Source organism: Galleria mellonella, unplaced genomic scaffold (assembly GCF_026898425.1).
Source record: "Galleria mellonella isolate WM207_F2 unplaced genomic scaffold, CSIRO_AGI_GalMel_v1 utg93, whole genome shotgun sequence".
Lineage (NCBI taxonomy): Eukaryota > Metazoa > Arthropoda > Insecta > Lepidoptera > Pyralidae > Galleria > Galleria mellonella.
Genome location: NW_026442176.1, coordinates 2,604,940 through 2,627,523, shown reverse-complemented (window position 1 = coordinate 2,627,523; position 22,584 = coordinate 2,604,940). Strand labels below are relative to the sequence as shown.

Genomic DNA, 22,584 nt, shown 5'->3' with positions numbered 1-22,584 from the left:
ATAATCAATAAAATTTTCTCCCATTTTGCACGCATGCAGGTTGAGTAGTTTTCCAAATGATATTTACTAAGAGTAAAGTTTCCAAATTAATTAAATATTGTAGATAGATCCATTCAAGTCATACAAACTGCTAATCTTTTTATGTACTATTTCTGTGCAAGAATTTCAAACCATATGAGAAGCATATTAGGCTACTAACACTACGCTGGCCAAATAGCTCGATATAGATTTCTCGTCTCCTTCTCTTGCTCTATATATATATATATATATATATATATATATATATATATATATATATATATATATATATATATATATATATATATATATATATATATATATAAGGATATATATATATATATATATATATATTTATTGTTCCCTTAGCTGCGACCTCTTTAGGATAAAATATATCTAGTTAGTATAAAAGGGGATTTATAACTCATGTATTAACACAGTCACACATTGTAGAATCTGTATTTAAGATTAACGCACGATTCTCACTGCCTACCCCAAAAAGGTTCACGACGTGAAGATGCAATAATTACCTGTAAGATCTCGATGACAGAACACTGCTCGCTTCTACTTCCAATTGCCCGAAAACTAGATCGAAAGCTGTCAAATTAACAACGTGGTATGTTTTACCAACGTTCATTACGATCACGTAAGTATCATCGTTGTACCATCTGCAAATACAAGTGGTTAACCTTATCGTTTATCATGCATCTACATCTCATCATATACTTTTAACAATGAAATCACGTCTGCTGAGTGTGAACTACACAGTTGTAGAAACCAAATTTTTCCAAATCTTTGCTAGTGTAACATTTATCAATTTATGTTATGTCAAAACATTTTGTGTTAACACCTGCTGTAGTTTAATAGAGATTTGACAGTTATTAATGAAAAAAATGTGTTAAAAATATGGATGATGAATTTTACTTTTATTTTATTTTTATAAGGACGAAAAAACCTTTTATATAACTTTTTTATTTATGAGCCGATTGAAATAAAACAAACACTACATATTAAATGGAGCAAACCGCAATGCATTAGTATTTTAATCTGTATTCAAATTTATCAATTAAGCCGTTTCTGAAATTAACGTGCATAAACATACAGATAAACAAACAAAAATTCTAAAAATCATTGTATTGGGTTCTATTGTGTTCATAAAGCCCCTCTATAATAGATTTTTTTTATATATCTTCCATATACAAAAAACGACCAGTTACGATTTTATTATATCTATTAATTCATTAGATTCTCATGATACTGCTCATATCTATGTGCAACGGTTACCACTTTCCATCAGGTGGGCCGTCAACTTGTTTGCCATTCTAAGTTGAATAAAAAAAGAAAAGGACTATATTATTTTTGTTGTTATAGTATATATATCGTAAAGAACATAATATTATAGATAACGAAGACCTACTTGAAGTGTGTGCATTTAACGATAGAGTGACATTACATTTTGACGTATACTCGTACTCGATGTTACCTTTTGATATAACCCACATTTTTTTTATAAACAACAATTATGACTAACAATAGCAACCAAATACAATTTTCCACTTCGCAATATTATTGATAAGTAAAAGATATGGTAACAATATATTATGTCATGGAAACAATACTATATTGTGATTTTATCAGTTAAAGGTAAAAAGGAAGTTACACAAGAGGATTCTCCAAAATGTGATAATATTGATGATAGGAACTTTTTAGGAATTTGGGGAAATTTTTATTTACTTGAAGGTCATACAAAAATGTTTTTCTTTTTATTATAGCATGATATGCGACCATACCATCCTGAGCAAATATAGAGACAATATGGAGCGTTAATACTATTAACCGAAAAGAGAATTATTTACTTTCAGTGGTTGACTGCACTATACCGGCTGTACTAAGTGCTTTTTCACGCTACATTTGAAGGATAGATGGATACTTTTTAAGGATCCGATGTTATGGAATAAAGGAAACACGTCCTGAGAAAGTCATTTCATATTGTTATGGTACCGTTCACATAAAAGTTGGCAAATTTATTTGTACGCAAGCGCGGACGGCCGACCGTGTATGGATGCATTTGCTGGTCCATTCTCGTGGAGCGAAATCAGAAATGGGAAGGTAAAATAAAAGAATGAAGTTCTTCTGAGTATTCCTCATGGAACAGATGATAGAAGACACTGAGAGAGGCTACAGAAATGTAGCCTCTACAAAATTGTAAACTCCAGTTTAAATTTAAATTCACAACATGTTCTTTACTTATGTAAAGATTTAAAAATGTTTACAATGCATCTCAATCAATCAAATCTACTTAAACATAGCAAATGTGAATTTATTTCTTTGTTTGTTTCAACCAATCGTTGTGAAATTTTACACAGGTACATATACTTATTTGAAATGGAGAAAAATAAACTATTTTTATCCTGATGAATCAACATACCTCAGCCACGCGGACAGATTATCGGTTAAAACTACCTACTACGAATTAACCCATTACGAATGAATTTACACTTTAATAGATCCATTGGATAGGAGTCAAATGTTCATTAATGTATCATCTAACAGTATTCTTAGCGTAGCTGCAAATATACTCAGCCCAAATAGCTCGATCTAGATACAAATACCATTGGATCAAACTGTACAACAAATTACACTACATCCAAACATCTATAAGATTTTTTATATTTATAATTATAATCATCATCATATCTGCCGTTAACTGTCCATTTCTAAACATAGACCTCCCACATAAGGGATCTCTGACAGTAATTGCCACACTTGGTAGACGGGTTGGCAACCACAGTTAAGCTTTGGTGATGTTTTAAGAGGTACGCTACTGCCCATCTCTTGACCACTAAGTTCCTTTATTCTCTCTTACGACACCTGCGAGAAAAGATGGGGTGGCCTATTCTATGTCGGGGCCACATGGCATTTATAATATTAATATCTAAAATGAAAATTTTATGTAATCCAACTAAACTACACGACTTATTTGTAGATGAAAAATAAAAATACTTTCGATGAATTGATGGATGGATGGATTGGAACGTGACAGTTCACCCTTTACATAAAATTGGGTCAAGTACGTTCTATTAGGTCGTTATCGATGACACTGTGACTGTTGATAGATCACATTCGTATTACAGACATTATGAATTAATGCACCATTAAAACATACTTCATATTTAATTGCTTAAACTATCTACTTTAATTATTTAGCCCCTCTACATGTTTGTCTAAAGAAAAATTTGTAATAAATATAAGTTAAATGCTAGTAATAAATAAATTATAATCATCAACATCAACCCAATTGTCAAGTATAGTTGCCATACTTGACAATTGGGTTGGCAACCCCAGTCAATCTTTGAATGATGTTTTTGATGTTTTCTGATATTTAAAGAGGGATACTGCTACACATTCCTCAAACATTAAGTTCCCTTAGTCGCTTTTTATACACACCCACCTTTTTTGTACACCCACGTGACAGGAAAGGGTGGCCTATTCTATGCGGGGAGCGCACGTCAAATAAATAAATACTGTTAGATCTTATTACACAGAGCTATAAGTATTAAAAAACTTATAGTCCTGAGTATCCTAGTAGTAGGCCTAGTATTAAAATATTTACAGTGTTAGTTATAAATATTAAAAATGAATTTATATATTTGTTTGTTATCTCCAATATATAGATAGAGATAGACTTATACTTAAGTACTTTTATTAAATACTAACTTTCCCTTGCAACTTCGTCTTTGAAACAGCCGTCAAAAAATAACATAACCAAAAAAAAGTTATTTAACTTTAGTATGTTCTTCATATATCTCGTGAATAGAAAATAAACATACGAAGATAAATATTTTTACCGTACGGGAATCGAAGCTGCAATCATTGCAAAGTGAGGTAAAGAATGTAAAATCACTACTCCACCGAGATCGTGCCAAATAAGGAAACCATTTTTTAACTTTTCTCACTAAATCGATTACGTGCCCGTTCAGTTTATGTGGTGGATATTTCTCCAACTTTTGCTCGTCCTTCGAAAAACTTGTTCAATATCGTAAATATTCTTATGCCATTTTTGTAACCACTTAGATATTTGTATGGTTGTTATTCAATCACGCTTTAACAGCTAAACAGATTTGAATGAAACTGAATATACGATTATATTGAATCTTAACCCGTACGATACTTTATAGTGTAATTCACGCGAACAAAGTTGCGGGAAATGGATAATGGAAAAATACTACATACCTTTTAAATGCAAACACGTCACTATTCAAAGCTAAAGATTCGTAGCGGCCATATTTGAAAGCAGGTCGTATACGTAGATTTGTTAAAGTCCTGTAAACTTGGTAGTGGGATCGAACGGCCGATCTTTGGTTGGCCACGTTCAATTGTTCATAGCCATCAGCAACTGGAAGCCAGGTTTTTTCTGCTGTTGAGAATCCTGTTAAAATAATTTATAAATACTGATCGATTAAATTATTATTAATATAAATTATCATATTTTATAAGAGAAGGGATTTCTAAATTTTTATCGCCCTTAACCAGGTCTCAAAGGGAAAAGTGATGTAGGCTACCAACCTATTTCAATCCTACTTAGGTTTAGAAAAATAAATAGTGACGTCCTTGACAATCTTCTTACTTTTAGCAATTGGTTTTAAGGAATATATATATATTGGAATATATATATTGAAAGGTATCAATTGGTTTATTGTAAATATTATTCATTAAACCAGCTCGTACTAAATCATTCTTTTACTCCTTCTGAATCACTATATATAAATATATTCAAGCCTACGTCTATGGAGGAGACCTAGGTTCAGCAGTGGACAGATAGAGGCTGAGATTATGATGATAATAAGAGAAGGGAATTAACAACATTTAGGTTAACTATGATAATTTATTTAAATCATCGCATTAATTACTGTCTCTTATAAAACAAAACATAAAGTGCAAAAACTAAAAGTTAACAAATTCCCATGTTATGAAAGACAAAGAAGCAAGATATATATTATTATGTAAGGATAGAAGTATTTAGCATTCAGTTGTCTCTGCCTACTCCGCTAAATACTTGACATGAAGATAATAGATAAATTTATTATTATCATTTTACAAATTATTATATGGTAGACGGAGTTGAGTATGTCCCAAATTGTATTCTAAAATGCCCAAAAAAATTATCAACACCAGAAAACTCGTGTGCTTAAAAATACCTTAAGAATATCTCTTGAATAATTACTTGGTTTAGCTGCTTAATTAGTTTTAAGCGAACTCTTTGATAGACGAAAATTGACAGCGCTTGACGACAGCAGCAGTCAACGTTATTGTCGAGTACCGTTTTGATTTAATTTGATTGAGTTTAGATATCTGATGTCCATTTATTTATATAACTCTTAATTGCGTCTTATTTAATAACATTAGTAAGATAATAATGTTTTATAACTCTATTGAATTCTATTATAGTATTGTTAAAAAGATTTCATATGTACAAAAAAGGAGTCGCCAAAATGGATTCCACTTCGTGCTATGAATTTATGTTTATCCTCAAAAGTGATGTAAATTCGTACCCGCGGGTACGATAATGTATTCTTTATGCCGTCCGATTATAGAATTTCTGTTGTAAATACTGCTGTACCTAACACAATATTATGATATAGACAAGATTTTCAAAAGAAGATATTTTCAACTCATCTGAATTTTTTCCCGATGAGGGTACACGATTAGAAACGATAATGTTATCGATTTCAGGACGATTGTCATTAATCGTTTTAGAATTATTATATGTAGATGACTCCCATATTATTTAACTGCCTTTTTTTCTTTTATGTAGCAAAAAACTACCTATTGCAAAGCAAAATTTAAATATAAATACTACATCTACATATCTACGAAACATCTCATTATTTATTGGTGCATTTACAATCGCAGCTGTTTTTATAGAGTAATTTGCCTACTTAAAAGGCCAGCTGTACACCAGCAATGCTGCTAATGTTGTGGATGATCATGGGCGGCGGTAGACATTTACGATCAGGTGAATCAAATGTTCTATTGTCCCCTGTGTTATAAAAATACTTTTTTTTCTAAGCTTTTAATATTAGTGCCGTATATTTTAAAATTACTACTCGGATCTCATATTTATTCGGAAATTTGGATATAAGAAAACACCTACTCACTATATTTTTTTAAATATTTCTACAAGTTTTTTCTTTATTAGATGAAAATGGAATGGTAACCCCGCCTGCGCTAACGGGATACGCTGGCGGGGTACCAGTGAATGGTGATCTATGAGGATCAAAACAGGCCAGTTAGCCCATCATGATGGATTTATCTGGAATTAATCATGATAGTTTCCAGGGGGAACCGCGAAGAGGTCGACCTGGTTGGGTATATTGCTAATAATGGGATTCTCAGTCGCCATTATTAACAATCCCTTTCTCCCCTTTCTAAAAGTTTAAGTTATTTTTCTAAAGTTTTTTTAAAGTCTACGTCAAACTCGCAGATGTACCCTTAATTTCTGCTAATATTCTTAGTTTTAGGTTGACTTTTTGACCATATTTTCATTTAATATCAAATATAACAAACAGAAAATCAAACACGGTAAATAACCTTTTAATTTTTTCAAGTACTAATTGTGAATGCATCGAAACTAGATTTTGCTTTGCAACGAGCTGTTTTTTGCTCCACAAATGAAAACAATAGTTTCTAAAAATAAAATTAAACTAATAATCCTCTTGATGGAAAAAAAAATTTTAGAATTGATTCAAAATTTAATTGAATGACGTAATCGCGTAATATAGTTGCAAAAAATCAGATGATTTGGGAAGCCTTCATCATCGTCATCACCATATAAACTGTCCACTACTGGACATAGGCTTTCCCATAAGGGGAGTTTTACTAGAAGTCGCTACGCTTGACAGGCGGATTGGCAACCGTAATTAGACTTTGGTGATATTTAAAGAGGGACACTGATGCCTATCCCTTGACCATTAAATACCATTTATCATCTCTTATGATACCCACAGGAGAGGAAGGAGCGGTGTTGCAAACTCCTTAGTTATTTTTAAAGACTTTTTTTTATTGTATTTTTATACTTTTGTTTTTTACAATTGTCACTTTTACTATGCTGTCGTAATCTATTTTTCGTAGTTTTCTTTATTATAGTTATTTTCCTTTTAAACCCATCGTTTGATTACATCATATACATCAATATACAATCCATAATATCGCTAACCTAAATCGTAAACCTAAACTATATTTTTTTGCCTTTATTTTTAAACAAATACCTTTCTTTTGGTAATTGCCTAAAAATAGTGTAATAAATTTATTGGTACCATTATACATATATCATGGATTCAAGTAGGCAGGTAGGTACTTACCTATATTGTGCATATTTCGCTATAAAATTATATGACGTCATCAAGTACCTATAATATAGGCATAAAGTTATCAAAACACACTTAACCTTACGTCATTATTCCAAATTGGCAATAAATGTTAAATATGGTATCATAAGAACTCTGTGTAGGTAGGTAATATCATATTACACGCTGAACAGGAATATAATATATAATAATTATGTACTTAAATAAATTTTGTTTTAATAAGTTCAGTTTCGTCTTAAAGACTCTAAAGAAGATAATATTTTCGTGTCTATATATAGAGAGAGTGAGGTATTTAATCGATGATAATGGAATGCTATCGACATGGCTATCGACGAATGCTGGTGGGGTATCAGTGAGGGATGACTGATGAATAAATAACCAGATCAGTTAGCCCATCGTGACGTATTGCACAAGAATTAATCACGATTGTTTTCAAGGGAAATCTCATGGGAATCGACCTGATAGAGCATATTGCTAGTAATGGCGCTACTAAATTTCATTCAACCCGATTCTCAAATATAAGCCCCTATGTATGTTCCAATCAATAAAGTATCATTTAGTCTGAATTCTTTGACGGCCATACACTGTTGCGGATTCACCTCTACGCAGTTCCTTTCCACGTGGTCCTCCTAAAAACCATCGTGATAAATTCCTATCACATACGCCACGATAGGCCAACTTTCATGACTTCAGCCTCATCATTTTATCCTCCATTGATGCCCCGCCATTATATATTCGTAATTTCACAGACGCATCATTCCAACTACAACCATTACAAAAAAAAACCTTGACATATTATTTTTACAAGCTCTAATAATGCGAGTATGACAGCAATATAAGTACCAGAGAGAGACTTTGTACAAAAGTCGATTGCTTGGGTACCTCTGTCCCATTTGTGTTTCAACCGTGAAGCAGTTGTGTTTGCATGGCTGTGTTTTGATTTGAAGGGTGGGATATGGCCTGAATTTATTGGGTACAGAGGAATAACACCTGAGTCCTCAGAAATGGCAACACATGGGGGGTATCATGGGCGAAACAGTATACTCTGTTATGTCCATGGTACTGCTCATGTCTATACGCGACCGTTACCACTTTCCATCAGGTGGGCCGTCAACTTGTTTACCATTCTAAGTTATATAAAAAAAAATAAGTCAATATGCTGGATCAGAAAATAAACATTTTGAGCCTCCCATATTAACACAGTACATGCAGCAGTCAAATTAATATGAAAAGCTCAACGTTTTTTATCGTTTCTCAATCAATATTTCTTTAGAGCTGTATTCCTTAAAGATGCTAATGATTTCACCACATACGAGTATAAAACAAAGTTTTTTTCTCCGTTTACTTCATACAACGTATTTTGATGCGGATTTCACGGTTATTTAAATATTCATTTATGAAATATTTATATGTACAATAAATAAACTTATAAATACATTGTTTTATAATAAAATAAACAAGTACAAATCCAGGACAAGTCGCTAATAATATATCTTTTTATTTATAAAACCAACGCATTAACTTCATAGATGAGAAATAAATGAATCAGTATATACTTTTTGTTGTCTTTGTATCCTCAAAGGACACTTTTACATCAAAGGTGGGTATAATATCTAAGAATCCTCGACTAAAATAACACAATTCATTAGGGGTTGGTAATATATAGCAATATCTATATATTAGTTCAAAAACAAATATATTAAGTCTGTTACCCAAAAAATTATATATAAGCTTATGGTGGAGGGATGGACAGCAGTGTCCCTATTCAAAGATCTGTAAAAGCCTAACTGCGCAACTACCTTGGCACTCTACTAACTTGGCAATCGCAACCGCAACTGCCAAGCGTGGCAACCACTGGCAATACTCCCCTTATGGGAAAGGCTTATGTTCAGCAGTGGACACTTAACGGCTGAAATAATAATGATAATTATAAAAATATATCCAAAAATAATATTTGATAACTTTTGACATATTCAAAAAATAGATATCCTACCGATATAGGCGATATCGAAAATGACCTTTCTACCACCATCAATGTCCATAGGAACTACAATTTATTTTTATTTTACCATCTACTGGAACATACCTCCATTTTTTCCATTGTTCCATTGGTATGGTGTACGGACAGGATCACGGGAAACTTGTATGAAATTGACGGGATCGTCTGTATTGCACGCTTGAGGGTCCTTCGTCTCACTCCACGGCACGAAACCATTTATCATTCCAATTTCTTCCCCCTGTGATGAGTATACATATTTTTTATTGCATACGCTACAAGTTTTATTTTTAAATCAATATTTACTTAACTACGTTTTTTATTTATAACCGACTCCAAGAAAGTTCTAAGTAGTGTTTCTATTTTTTACATCACTGAGGTGGCAAACATGCATACGGCCCAATTGATGGTAAGCGGTTACCGTAGCCTATGTACGCCTGCAATACCAAGGGTTTTAAGCGCGCATTGCCGATCCTGAAAAAACTACTTTAGCCCCATTTTGAAGAACCCCATACTGCAGTCTCTTGAAAAAACCTTAACAGGCTCATTCCATAACCTTTCTATATGTATGTTCAAGGATTTTTTGTGAACAAGTTTTGATAATATTGTGTTTTTTTTTTATTTCTAATGTATTTTTATACAATTTGAAGTTAAAAGAAACTCTTTTGCATAGTTATGATAAAAATACCATATATTCATCTAAAATAAGGTTTATCTATATGACAATTGTCACTGAAAACCATTCAGATGTTTAAATCATAACAAACATTAAAAACAATCTTATAAACTGTAACTCATTTAATATTAATTAGATTCTATAACATACATCTACTCTGTAATCCAATACTAGTTTCTAATCAGTATTTAGTTTATAATTAAAATAATGAAATACCATATATGTGATCGCAATGCCGGGTAGTAGTAGAACAAGCATATTAAACGCGTCTACTAATTCAGGCCTGAAACGAGACGCTACTCGGCTTTTATCGTGATTGCCAATCTGGAAGAAATAATTATCAGTACTGCCACCCCCGTAATTTTATTGATTACTAGAGAAATCAAGTGGATAGAAAGATTGATTGCGTCATTTAAAGATAGAGTAATAACGCACTTTTACCTATATATTAATGAAATTATTTACTCGCTACGCCTGCGTAGTTATAATATAATTATATCAAAGGTACCTAAGTTGACGAGTTTTTTTATTAAGTTTTATATAAAAGTCGTCTGTTTGGGTACATTTGTCCACTCGTACTTCTGTCGTAAATTAACTTTGTTTGCATGACTGTGTTTGTGCATGTGTGTGTGCAAGTCAGAGTATATATATATATATATATATATATATATATATATATACTCTGACTGTAATGGCTTTACATCTGTACAACAAGTTTCCTTCACTTATCAAAAACGTTGTTGACGTATATAACTTTAAGAATGCCTTAAAAATGTCTAGTAATTAAAACTTATTACGCTGTTGTTATATCATCCGTTAATTGTCCACTGCCGAACAAAAGCCTTCCCCAGAAGGGAAGTTGTGCCAGTAGTTGCCAAGCTTGGCGGTAGGATTGGCAACTGCGATTAGACTTTTAGTGATGTTTTAAGAGGGACGCTCATCACTCTACCATTAAACTCTCTTAGTCGCCTATTACAAAACCCAGAGGAAGGAAGGGGTGGCCCATTCTATGCGTGGGACACACACGGCGAGTTGTTGAGTATACTAATAATAAATTATAAAATTTCAATTCGAATATTTTATTGACATTTGCATGCTAACAAGGCTGAATATGATTTGATCAATACTATTACTATTTTTTTTTCATGGGTGAAAATGGTATGGTAACCCCGCCTGCGTTAACGGGATACGCTGGCGAGGCACCAGTGAAGGGTGATACATGAGAATGAAAACAGACCAGTTAGCCCATCATGATGAATTCATCAGGAATTAACTATGATAGTTTCCAGGGGGAACCGCGAGGAGGTCGATCTGGTTGGGTATATTGCTAGCAATAGGATTCTCAGTCTCCATTACTAACAATCCCTTTTCCCATACTATTACTATTATAAAACTAAATTGTAAATACCCATAATTCGCAAATCGCTGATTGTTTGATTACAGTGTACTGAAGCATAACCATGATGTTCAGGAAAGGCAACAAATAAACTCAGTGCATTACAATGTACTTGATCTTTATGAAAATGATAATATTTACTGTCACCACTTTTAATGTGACTGGCAAATAAGCTGACAGCCAGATAGCCGTCGGCTTATACGTAAAAAGGACGTAGGTACATTAAAAAGTAACTTATTTACCACCACTATGTACCTAATAATAATGTACCTAATAAAACATACGGTGATATTTTTTATCTTCGTTTCTTAAGCAATTCGGTCAATTTTAGTTACGTTAGTTTATTTGCAATATAGATATATTGAAACTACTTTGTAGAAGCATTTGTAGAAGTATATAATTGAATAATAATTTGAAAAGTGAATAAAACCGAGATAAATAATTACAATACAGTATAGTCTAGTTCTATAAAATTGACCATGTAGTCCCGATATAGAATAGGCCGCTCCTTCCTTTCCTGTGGGTGTCGTAGGAGGCGACTAAGGGGGAGCAAGGGATGGGCAACAGCGTCCTTTTTAGAACACTTCTAAAGCTTGACTGCGGTTGCAAATCCGCCTGCCAAGCTTAGCAACTACTGGCAAAACCAAAGAGGGAAGCTTATGCTCAGCAGTGGACTGTTAAAGGCTGGTATGATGATAGTCTGATTATAGTAACCCAACTAACATTATTACGATGCAAGAAAAATCGTAAAAAAAAATAATAAAAAAAAAATATTTATGCATATATTAAAAACTGCGAGTACGTTTAACTTTTCTTAAACATTAACATCTAATTAATGAACTTCCCGTAATGGAGAAAAAGAAAATAGCTATCCCATATTTCTTTCGACCGATTCTGATAAAATATACATGAGTGTTTAAATTGCGTTTGTATTCGCTCGATTATAAAATTCAAATTCGTTTCACAAGTAAACAGATGAACGTCAATTATGAAAATGGCTGATTTAAATTCTATTTGTAAGACATAGAATTCAAATCAGCTTCTTTAGCTAATCTAAATTCTGTAGTTATCATTTCTGAAAAAAAAAATGTTAAAATTACTTTGAAAACTTTATGATTAACTTCTGCTATTAGTTTGTTATATTATAAATTTCTTTATAAAATTTAAAAACAGAACATAAAACAGAAGAGAAATGGAGGAGTAGGTATAATATTTTCCGCATACAATCAGATACTTATACCAATAAATGCTTACTTAATGAATTATAGAAATAATAATCTATACTTATAATAAATCTGTAGAGAGATCAATTCTGTACATGAAATATATTTCTAAAATAACTATCAGGGGGTGATTAGTGATTGATACTGATGCCAAAAATGCAATCAGTAAAATTTTTGTCTATCTGTCTGTCTATATGTTCGTTATAGAAACAAAAACTACTCGACGGATTTTAACGAAACTTGGTACAATTATTCTTCATACTGCTGGGCAGGTTATAGTATACTTTTCATCACGCTACAATCAATAGGAGCAGAGCAGTGAAGGGAAATGTTGGGAAAACGGGAAAAGTTATTCCATTTTTAAGCTTCCGTCGCGTGTGCAGCCTTAATGGCAACTTTTTAAAATGTAAAAATGTCCACCAAATGTCTTACATAAAGTACTATTATGGATATAATAAAACTATTAACTATATCCTGTAATTTTGCTGGCGTAGATGAGGATAAAAGTAGAGTATATATTAACATGTCATTTACGGGTGATAAAGTAACAAACATTCGAAATTTCAAACTTAAAATATTAATAGGATTAACGTATCGATTTCTAATGACCAAGCTGTTGCCCGCTACTTCGCCCTCGTGACCAGAATTTCATACAATTTTGCGTAATAAATAGTCATGAGTATTTCTTTTATAAATTTTACATCCTTTTAATACGTTATTTATTATTAACTCATTTTATTTATTAAATATCTTAATGAAGGTACGTCAACATACATTATGTGCGTAAGTACATTGAACACTGAGAAAACGAGTCAGCCAATTTGACAATTAGCTGACAAAACGTTGACCCGCTTTTGAGACTCGATGCTCTGTCTATATAATCTAATGGATATACGTACCAGCCAATTGGCTTGTTTCTTCAAAGGCTTATAAGTCAACCAACGATCCACCGCATATTTTATATCCCTCGCGTCCGAGTCCCTATCCAAGTCCTCCACGAGGGCCAAATTGAATGGGATATGTGCTCCTGAGTGGATCCCCTCACCGTAATACCTCACTGCATTTTTAATATTTGTATTTGCGTCCGTCATCATAACTCTGAAGAGGAAAAGGGAATATATAAAATCTGTTTTGAAGATTTGCGGAAAGAATTGTATTTAAAATTTATACTGACTAGAGATCTCATTACCCTTATCGAAAACATATAAAATATGCTTACGATTGTAACCTTTATTGGAATATTCAGATCTATATATATATCAATATCCTTTATGTTAAGCCAGTGAGAATCAAATTATTTCTTAAATACATATCTTACATATATTTAAAAAATGAATGACGACATTTTTTATATACTACGAAGATGGCAAACAAGTATTCAGTCCATCTGATGGTAAACGGCCACTGTAGCTTGCAATACTAGGAGTGTCATGTGCGCATTGCCGACCGTGAAGAAACCTTAATATACCCTTTTTGAAGAACCCCATACTCTAATCTCTAGGGAAAACCTTGCCAGCGAGCTCATTCCACAGCCTGAGCGTTCGCGGGAGAAAATTCCTTTGAAACCGCACTGTACGAGAACGTAACCATTTAGGTTCAAGCGTGTGAGGATGAATTCCTTGTCGAACGCATGCGGTTATTTTATGATGTTTCGAAGATACGTTAAATTTCAAATTATTGAATTTAGAACGCGGAATTTTGCAATTATAAAATAAATTTCACATCACATTATTGTTATGTGATTATTTCTTGTAATTATTTATTTTTATAATAAGTTTACTATTGTAATCTTTTGGAGGAAACAATAAAGAGTATCTATTTATCACAATAAATAGCTGCTTCGAAAAACGGCAGCTTCGAACGTAATATTTTTTTTTTACAATATTTTACCTACCTTGTGATATTGTTTCTAATACTAATGGCATCAAAAACGTCTCTAAATTGCGAAACCATATCGTACACTTCTTCTTGATCTTTCGTATAGATGTGCTCCAGATATCCATAGTCTTCTGGACCTAATCCCGGTTTCCCAGTCAAGGGTTCATCTGGATACCGGCCACCGTATAAATCTTTGTCTGCTTCAAAGAGATGGTTTATGGAAGTCAATCTCATACCAGCCACACCTTTTTCCAACCAAAATTTAATAATATTCTGCAATCCAATAAATACTGTGTAATTATTTATATAAAAAAAAATATAATTTCTAATAATTATAACCAATGAAAAGATAGTTGATAATTTGTTGCAATTCTAGTGAATGGAACAATGAACATGCGCCTATTTCGTAGAATATATTTGAACTTATTCATTGGGTGAAATGAATGAACTGTGTACGAATTATTCAATAAATAATATAGTATCGTATTTTAAAAGGTAACAGATCCTGGCATAAAACCGTTTTATCGTACCGTATTAACCGATTTCAATATATATATTTTTTAAGTTCTCCTTCAATCATATCAATCTCACTGTTTGTTTTAAAATGTTTTATATAATATTTGAAACAAATAAAAGATTATAATATAAGAATATACACATACTGATTTATTTGTTATCTTATTACAAGAATTTCATTTTGTTTTTAAAAATATCGGTACTTCTCGGTAATATATATGTACCGTACATTTAAAAACATAAAAGCCTAAAACATTTAGGTACTTCTACCTACGATTGAAAGAGGATTAAAACGTAAAATCGGAAGCTGAAATTCATCTATTGATCCAGTGGCAGCTGTGTTTAGGTAATATTTGTTTGCAATTTTATTATAATTGAGAAAATTTTTGTTGTATTATATTTTGTTCAAATAGTTACATTATATATCAAGAGTGTCGTATTAGTTGCATTCACTTAGATATATATATAGGTGTATATATATATATATATATATATATATATATATATATATATATAATATTTATTATATTTAAAATCGAAATATGCAATTAAATCATGGAAAATAAGGAATAAAGTCTAATAATGAAATTAATAATAAATACCTTCATTTCGTCTACAACAACGGGATTTCTGAAATTAAGGTCCGGTTGCGCTTCTCCAAATTGATGTAAATAATATTGATCCCTATTTGTCATGAAGGTCCAAGCAGATTTCCTAAAGACACTGACCTGAAATAAATAGTACAAATAGTAATTTTAAAATTAATTTTTCAATTAAAAATAGATATCACTGAGTGTATTGCTCAAATGGCTGCTTAACTTTAAAATTATTATTATTTATTTATTTTTTATTAATTAGTTTTATTTTTTACTTTTTCCCCACATCGATAGATCAGCTATAAATTTATATATACATAAGTATCATCAACGTTTCATCACGTTTTCCTTTAAAACATGTCATTGCACACCCAGCATGGCGCAAACAGTACTATCAATATTGACCCATATTTCTACGACAAAAAATAATCAGTTTCACTGGTAAAATTAAAAGAAATATAAAGGATTCTATAGATCGTTCCTATACTCGCTGTATTCTGCGGCCTCACTCACGTGAATCAGTATATAAAGTATCTTATATGATAAGTTTTTTTTTTTTATACAACTTAGAATGGCAAACTAGCGACCCACCTGATGAAAAGTGGTAACCGTCGCCTATAGACATGAGCAGTACCATGGACATAACAGAGTATACTGTTTCGCCCATGATACCCCCCATGCGTTGCCATTCCTGAAGACTCAGTTGTTATTCCACTGTACCCAGTAAATTCACGCCATATCCCACCCTTCACAACAAAGTCAAAGTACAAAGTCTCCCTCTGGTAGATATAACAATAGTTTGGATATAACTTAACCATGTACTAAATTTTGTTTAATCCGTTCAGTAGTTTTGGCGTGAAAGTGTTATAAATAACATCCATTCATTGTTACAATTACAATTACAATCAGTAATTAGAGTACAAATGAGTAGGTTTTTTATGCAACTTAGAATGGAAAACGAGCTGATGGCTCACCATAGAAAATGGTAACAGTCGCCTATAGACATGAACAGTATCATGGGCATAACAAAGTACACCGTGTCGCCCAGGATATCCTTCATACGTTACGGAAATAGCAATGCCATTTCCGAGAACTAAGATATTATGTCTCTGTACTCTGTAATTTCATTGTCATATCCCACCCTACAAACCGAAACACAGCCATGCAAACACAACTGCTTCAGAAACACGAATGAGACAGAGCTACCCAAGTACACGACTTACTTGCTTAGAAGGTATAATTACAGCTCGTCTATGTAAACGTACCCAATTATTTGGAGGCCGCCTTCTGCCATGTTCATCGAGGTAACCGTTTTCCCAAATGTACCAATCATTGTAATATTCATCTTTATTCGATGATTTGATAAACCATTCACTCTCATTGCTAGTGTGATTCGGTACAAAATCTAATACTATTCTTATGTCTGTAGAAATAGAACAAAATTATAGGTCATTGTTGATTTTAAACTACAGGGAATAGCAGACATGTTCACACTTAGCTAACTCAAACTTATTCAATAAAAAGATTTTATATCATCGTCATCATGTCAGCCATTGTCTGTCCACGGCTGGACATAGACCTCTCCCATAAACTGTCATAAGGAACGGTTTTAAACCACCAGACTTTATATATTTTCTTTAAATTGATATTTTGTAAAAATAATAGGCGAATTTCTAAATATTTTTTTCATCGAAAACAGTTATAAGTTTAAAAAAATAAAGTTTAATAAAACATTTGTTTGAAATAGATCAATCTATCAGGTCGCTCAGTCATCTATACTAATTTATATATTCAAAGGTCGTCCCAATCTAATTGACAATATACAAGACATTCTTGATTTAACCAAAAATTTCTTGTAAATTGTTATTGTAGTGCTATTATAAGATTAAGAGAAGTAATATTGACATTCTCAGATTTCATATAAATTGGGGTATTTGCGGTATATATTTATATTTGCGCTAAGTTATGTCCAATTGATAATGTTAATTGGGTATACCATCGAAATTTTTTTCTAATATTGCAAGCATTTCCAGTCCTTACAATATTACCTAAAGAATATTAGCATTATATAGCTAGTCAGTAGTGTCCCTCTTAAAACATCGCCAAAGGCTAACTGCGTTTGCCAACTCATCTGCCAAATGTAGCAACAACTGGCAAAACCCCCCTTATGAACAGTTTACCACTGATATACTGATATGATGATTAGTATCTCCAACAGGATTTTTTTTTTATACAACTTAAAATGGCAAACAAGCTGACGGCCCACCTGATGGAAAGTGGTAACCGTCGCCTATAGACATGAGCAGTACCATAAACATAACAGAGTATACTGTTTCGCCCATGATACCCCCAATGCATTGCCATTCCTGAGGACTCAGGTGTTATTCCTCTGTACCCAGTAAATTCACGTCATATCCCACCCTTCAAACCGAAACACAACCATGCAAACACAACTGCTTCACGGTTGAAACATGCATGGGACAGAGGTACCCAAGCAATCGACTTTTATACAAAGTCTCCCTCTGGTAAGGATATTTATTTAATAGTTTATTAAATAAAACAAAAAGTAATACAACTACTAACTTTAGACGGAAATTTGAACAAAATCTTGTTAACAAACTTTAAAGCGCTTATGCGCTTCGTGAACTAACTTTAGAGCTGAATAATTCAGATCATTCATCCAAAAGTAATGCATACATTTACATAATAGATTGAACGTTGAATTATAAACCTACGAAATAGCTTTGTATTGTATTATGAACTATCTATGACTTTAACAGTTTATAAAATATCATTAGCTAAATCTATTTTTAAAATTTCTTTATTCTTTAGACACTGAGTTAAATAATAGTTAACAAATAATTGCATTAAGTTTAAGATTGCTGGGAAAAGATTGCTTTTAGCAATAAGGCCGCTCATTATTTTCTCACTATGTTCACTTCTTGTAATTGTTTGTATCTTTAATAAATTTTCTATTGTAATCTTTTGGAGAACATAATAAAGAGTATCTATAATTAGTTTTTCTTTAACTAACTATAATTTAATAATCAAATTCAAATTAATTTCCATCATATTATGAATTACACTGGAATACTCACTAAGATCATTAGCTTTTCTCAAAAGATGTTCAAAGTCTTCCATAGTACCGTACTCTGGTTGTATAGTATAGTAATCGGATACATCATAACCGAAATCGTGCATTGGCGACTTGAAAATTGGTGACAGCCATGCGACATCGACGCCTATTTCTTTTAGATATTCCAATCTTGAAGTTATACCTGAAATAAATATAGACAAAATAAAAATTTGAAAAAAACTTTTATTTCATAACGTAATAATTTTATTTCAATGACAATAAATATAATTGAAAACATAGATTAACGACGACATCAATAATATTTTGGTGTTCATTAAATTCTCTAGTGAATTTAAAACATGTAAGGACTTATCCCTTATTTTTTATAACTCACTGCTGGCTAGGCTCATTAGGGATAAGATTCGTGAACATGTTTTTTATTTATTTATATTTTTTCAACAGATATATTTTTTTGACAGCTAAGTAAATTTTCCTTATGATAGAATGCTTGGTTTCCCTAGTCATCCCCTTACGATTCCCACGGGATAAAAATAATGATACACTATTCTCACTCTACGTCACATAATACGAGTAGTGGACTGTATTCCGTATGGAGGTTTTATTTTGAGTTTTCCTCCTGCTACACTGGTGTATTGTATTTTTTCCCCATGTCGCGTCTTACGACACCCTAGAGATGATAATAGTGACACATTGTATTTTTCACAACAGGGTAAACTATAGGGTAAAATCAAAGCTGTTAACCGTAGGTAAAACTCAACGTAAAACTCATACTACAGAAAAATTTGATAAATTAAAAATTCATAAAATAAAACTATAACTGTCTATCTGTAACTGTTTATCTACTGTTAGCATCTTTACATTTAGTATACCAATATTTTATTATATTTGTATCATAACATAACTGTTGTCAAGTGCCACCATTGCTGATTTGATTTAACTTCAAAATGGTGATTTGTCATTTCCGGAATAATTATTTACCCGCCAAAAATAGTCGACATAAAAACTAGAAGTAAAGACCAACAGTTGACAGTTGTTGATTGAACATTGACCAGTAAAGACGTATAATTTGGTAAGTCGCTTTAATAGAAATGTATTTTAATTGCAAAGTTGTGGAACTGTTAATACATGAGTTGGATTCCCCTGTAATGACACGAGTTTTATTTCATAACCACCGACCTCTTAAACTACAATTTTCAATTTTTCCCATTTTCAAGTTTTACCAAAGGTTGACTGGGAGAGAATCTGATTACACGTAAGTTAAACCGGTAGCCATTACAACAATGATATTCTCATTATTACAAATGTTTCTACGGTACAAGAATCGAACCTCTGAACAATGGAAGGTAAGGCATTGTGTTAACCGCTATATCAACATAGTAGTCAGTAATTTTATTTATTGTTTCATCTTGTTTTCTATTTTTTTTTTTATTTCGAATATTCTCATATAAAAAAGCAACATAAAACCTCCATAGATTACCATTGATATCACCGACCCCGTCTCCGTCGCTATCCATGAACGATCTGGAATATATCTGGTAGAAAATGGCCGTCTCCCACCAATCTTGTTTCATGTTTACATTTTCGTATCTCCCTTGGACCGTTGTAACGACAAATGCAAATAGCAAAACCTTCCACATCACTGCAAAATTCAATTATATCATATTGCGTTATCTACATTTTACTGAATTACTGATATATCGCATAACGTACATAAAAAAACAACATCTTGTTATAGAAAGAAGCCTATAAAGCATTCTATGAACAATTATATATTTCATTGCATGAAACGACTTTCACAGCGAAATGTTTTGTACTCGTAGATACCCTACAATGAATCGTTTTGTGATACCTTATCTTAGATTTTTCCTTAGCAACAAACAGGTTAGAAAAAGAGGCAATACAACAAATAACGGCTAAAAAGCTAGTTAAAAAATATCTAGACAAGCGACAGTGTGTTCAGTCAAGTTCAAAGTATAAGGAACTGACGACATAGCCGAGTGTAATATTACATTAACCATTTCGAACCACTTTTGACTCCCTCACAATAGAAAATATACTCTGCAGCTTTGCTTATATAAATTGGAATAACAAGTATCCTATACACATATTTATTTAGGACCTGCAACCCACCCTAGCTTCGCATGGATGTAATACCATAAAAAGCATTTATATTTTATACTTAATAAATCATTTTTAATATAAATAATATACTTAATAATTAAAGTTCCAAATTTAAAATTTCGTATTTAATATAAATACGTAATTTAGTATTGTATTATAAGACTAAACATGGAACAGTTCAGTTAAACCGTGACATTTTTCTTACTTAGAGGATTGTTATACTTGTTGTAACTTCTAAACAAAAAGTCCGATCTGAATACTTCAAAGTAGAAATTACACGTACATAATCAGTCTTAATTAGCAAATCATTTAAATAGATAATGATTAATATCATGATTACAATATTACTATAGTATTCCACCAGTATTCCAGTATTCCGTTCCACCCGTATTTCAACTTAATAAATTAAACAAAAAACAAACCTTACCTCTTTATAATACATATTATTATTTTATTTAGGATGTGTTCTGTCTTTGTTCTTAGCAAAACTCATTCAAAGCAATTTACAAACGTTCAAACAATTTTACAAACTTTCACAATTATAATATCAGTGCGATTATCATCGCCCTGTCTAATCCATATTTAATTAACTTACCAAGTTATTACAAAGTTTAACCTGTGGTTAAACACCAGTGAACTTCATAAATGATTGTAATAGAATTGTAATTTTGTAACAAGTCTTGCTTAATTGGTGTTTAAAAACTTAACGAATGTTTGCTAAATATGTCATTATGACAACTCGTGATGTTTAATGAAGTTTGACACAATATTTTAATTGTTATCTTTTATTAAACACGAGCTATAAATCGTGGATTTGCTCATTTGAATTAAAATAAATAATTTAGTGTATTTATAGACTGTTATAAAATACCAAATTTCGCATAAATCTGTTCAACTGATTAAGTTACATACATCTTAACAATGCCACCTACTCGGAGACGTTTCTTATGGCAATCTATGGGGAAGCCTTTGTCTATCAATATACAGATAATGGCTGAGATGATGATGATGATTATGATCTTAACAATAAATGTTGAGATACAAAAGTCTTTAAAAAAACAGCAGTAAATGGTTGATTATAAATAAATAGGTATAATTTAGTCTTGCATTGCGTAGGACGAGACTAAAAAGGAGGAATTCCTCAAATCGCCTGTTTTTCGTGTATGTATGTGTGTGTGGCTATATATAAAATACAATATTACACAATATCTTTGCCAATTTTGAACCGATTTCAAAAATTATTATTAAATCGATAAAGTTAAAAACCATATTAATTTTATTAATCAATGACCATGTATACTTACCCATTACACCTAAATTCGACGCTTAATTAAAAAACCGATGCATAATCAAAGCTTTTAAATAGTATTTCATTAGGAATATTTAAAAACAACTTCCCATTGTTAACATTTACCATAGTCAAACATCAATTGTGCAGTTATATAATTGTTTAAACATAACAAATATCATGCGGAGTGACATTATTAAATGTTCATGATCTACCAATCGTATTCACATCAAATCCTATTTGATTTAATTAGGTAATATAACCTGCAATCACATCAATTACCTAGTTTTTTTTTATGGGTGAAAATGGCATGGTAACCTCGCCTGCGCTATCGATATACACAGGCGGGTCACCAGTGAGAGATGATCGATGAGGATGAAAGCAGGTTAGTTAGCCCATTGCGACGAATTCA

General features: G+C 32.0%; 2 protein-coding genes across 5 annotated transcripts in view; one reads left to right on the top strand and one right to left on the bottom strand.

Annotated features, from left to right (window-relative positions):
- Positions 1-22,584, top strand: part of LOC113516600 (dual specificity calcium/calmodulin-dependent 3',5'-cyclic nucleotide phosphodiesterase 1A) — a 295,443-nt gene that overhangs the window by 144,710 nt on the left and 128,149 nt on the right.
- Positions 1-22,584, bottom strand: part of LOC113516889 (maltase 2-like) — a 65,461-nt gene that overhangs the window by 241 nt on the left and 42,636 nt on the right. For 3 of the 4 annotated variants that reach the window (XM_052902622.1, XM_026901380.3, XM_052902621.1), the window contains 10 exons: positions 20,241-20,402; positions 18,765-18,944; positions 16,932-17,089; positions 15,673-15,798; positions 14,571-14,827; positions 13,576-13,774; positions 10,274-10,381; positions 9,472-9,622; positions 4,252-4,447; positions 549-686 (listed from right to left, as the gene is read on the bottom strand). In XM_052902622.1, coding sequence (XP_052758582.1) covers positions 549-686; positions 4,252-4,447; positions 9,472-9,622; positions 10,274-10,381; positions 13,576-13,774; positions 14,571-14,827; positions 15,673-15,798; positions 16,932-17,089; positions 18,765-18,944; positions 20,241-20,400 — 1,673 coding nt within the window. In that variant the 5' untranslated portion in view covers positions 20,401-20,402. The remainder of the gene's footprint in view (positions 1-548; positions 687-4,251; positions 4,448-9,471; positions 9,623-10,273; positions 10,382-13,575; positions 13,775-14,570; positions 14,828-15,672; positions 15,799-16,931; positions 17,090-18,764; positions 18,945-20,240; positions 20,403-22,584) is intronic. The other variant, XM_052902623.1, reaches the window with a different exon arrangement.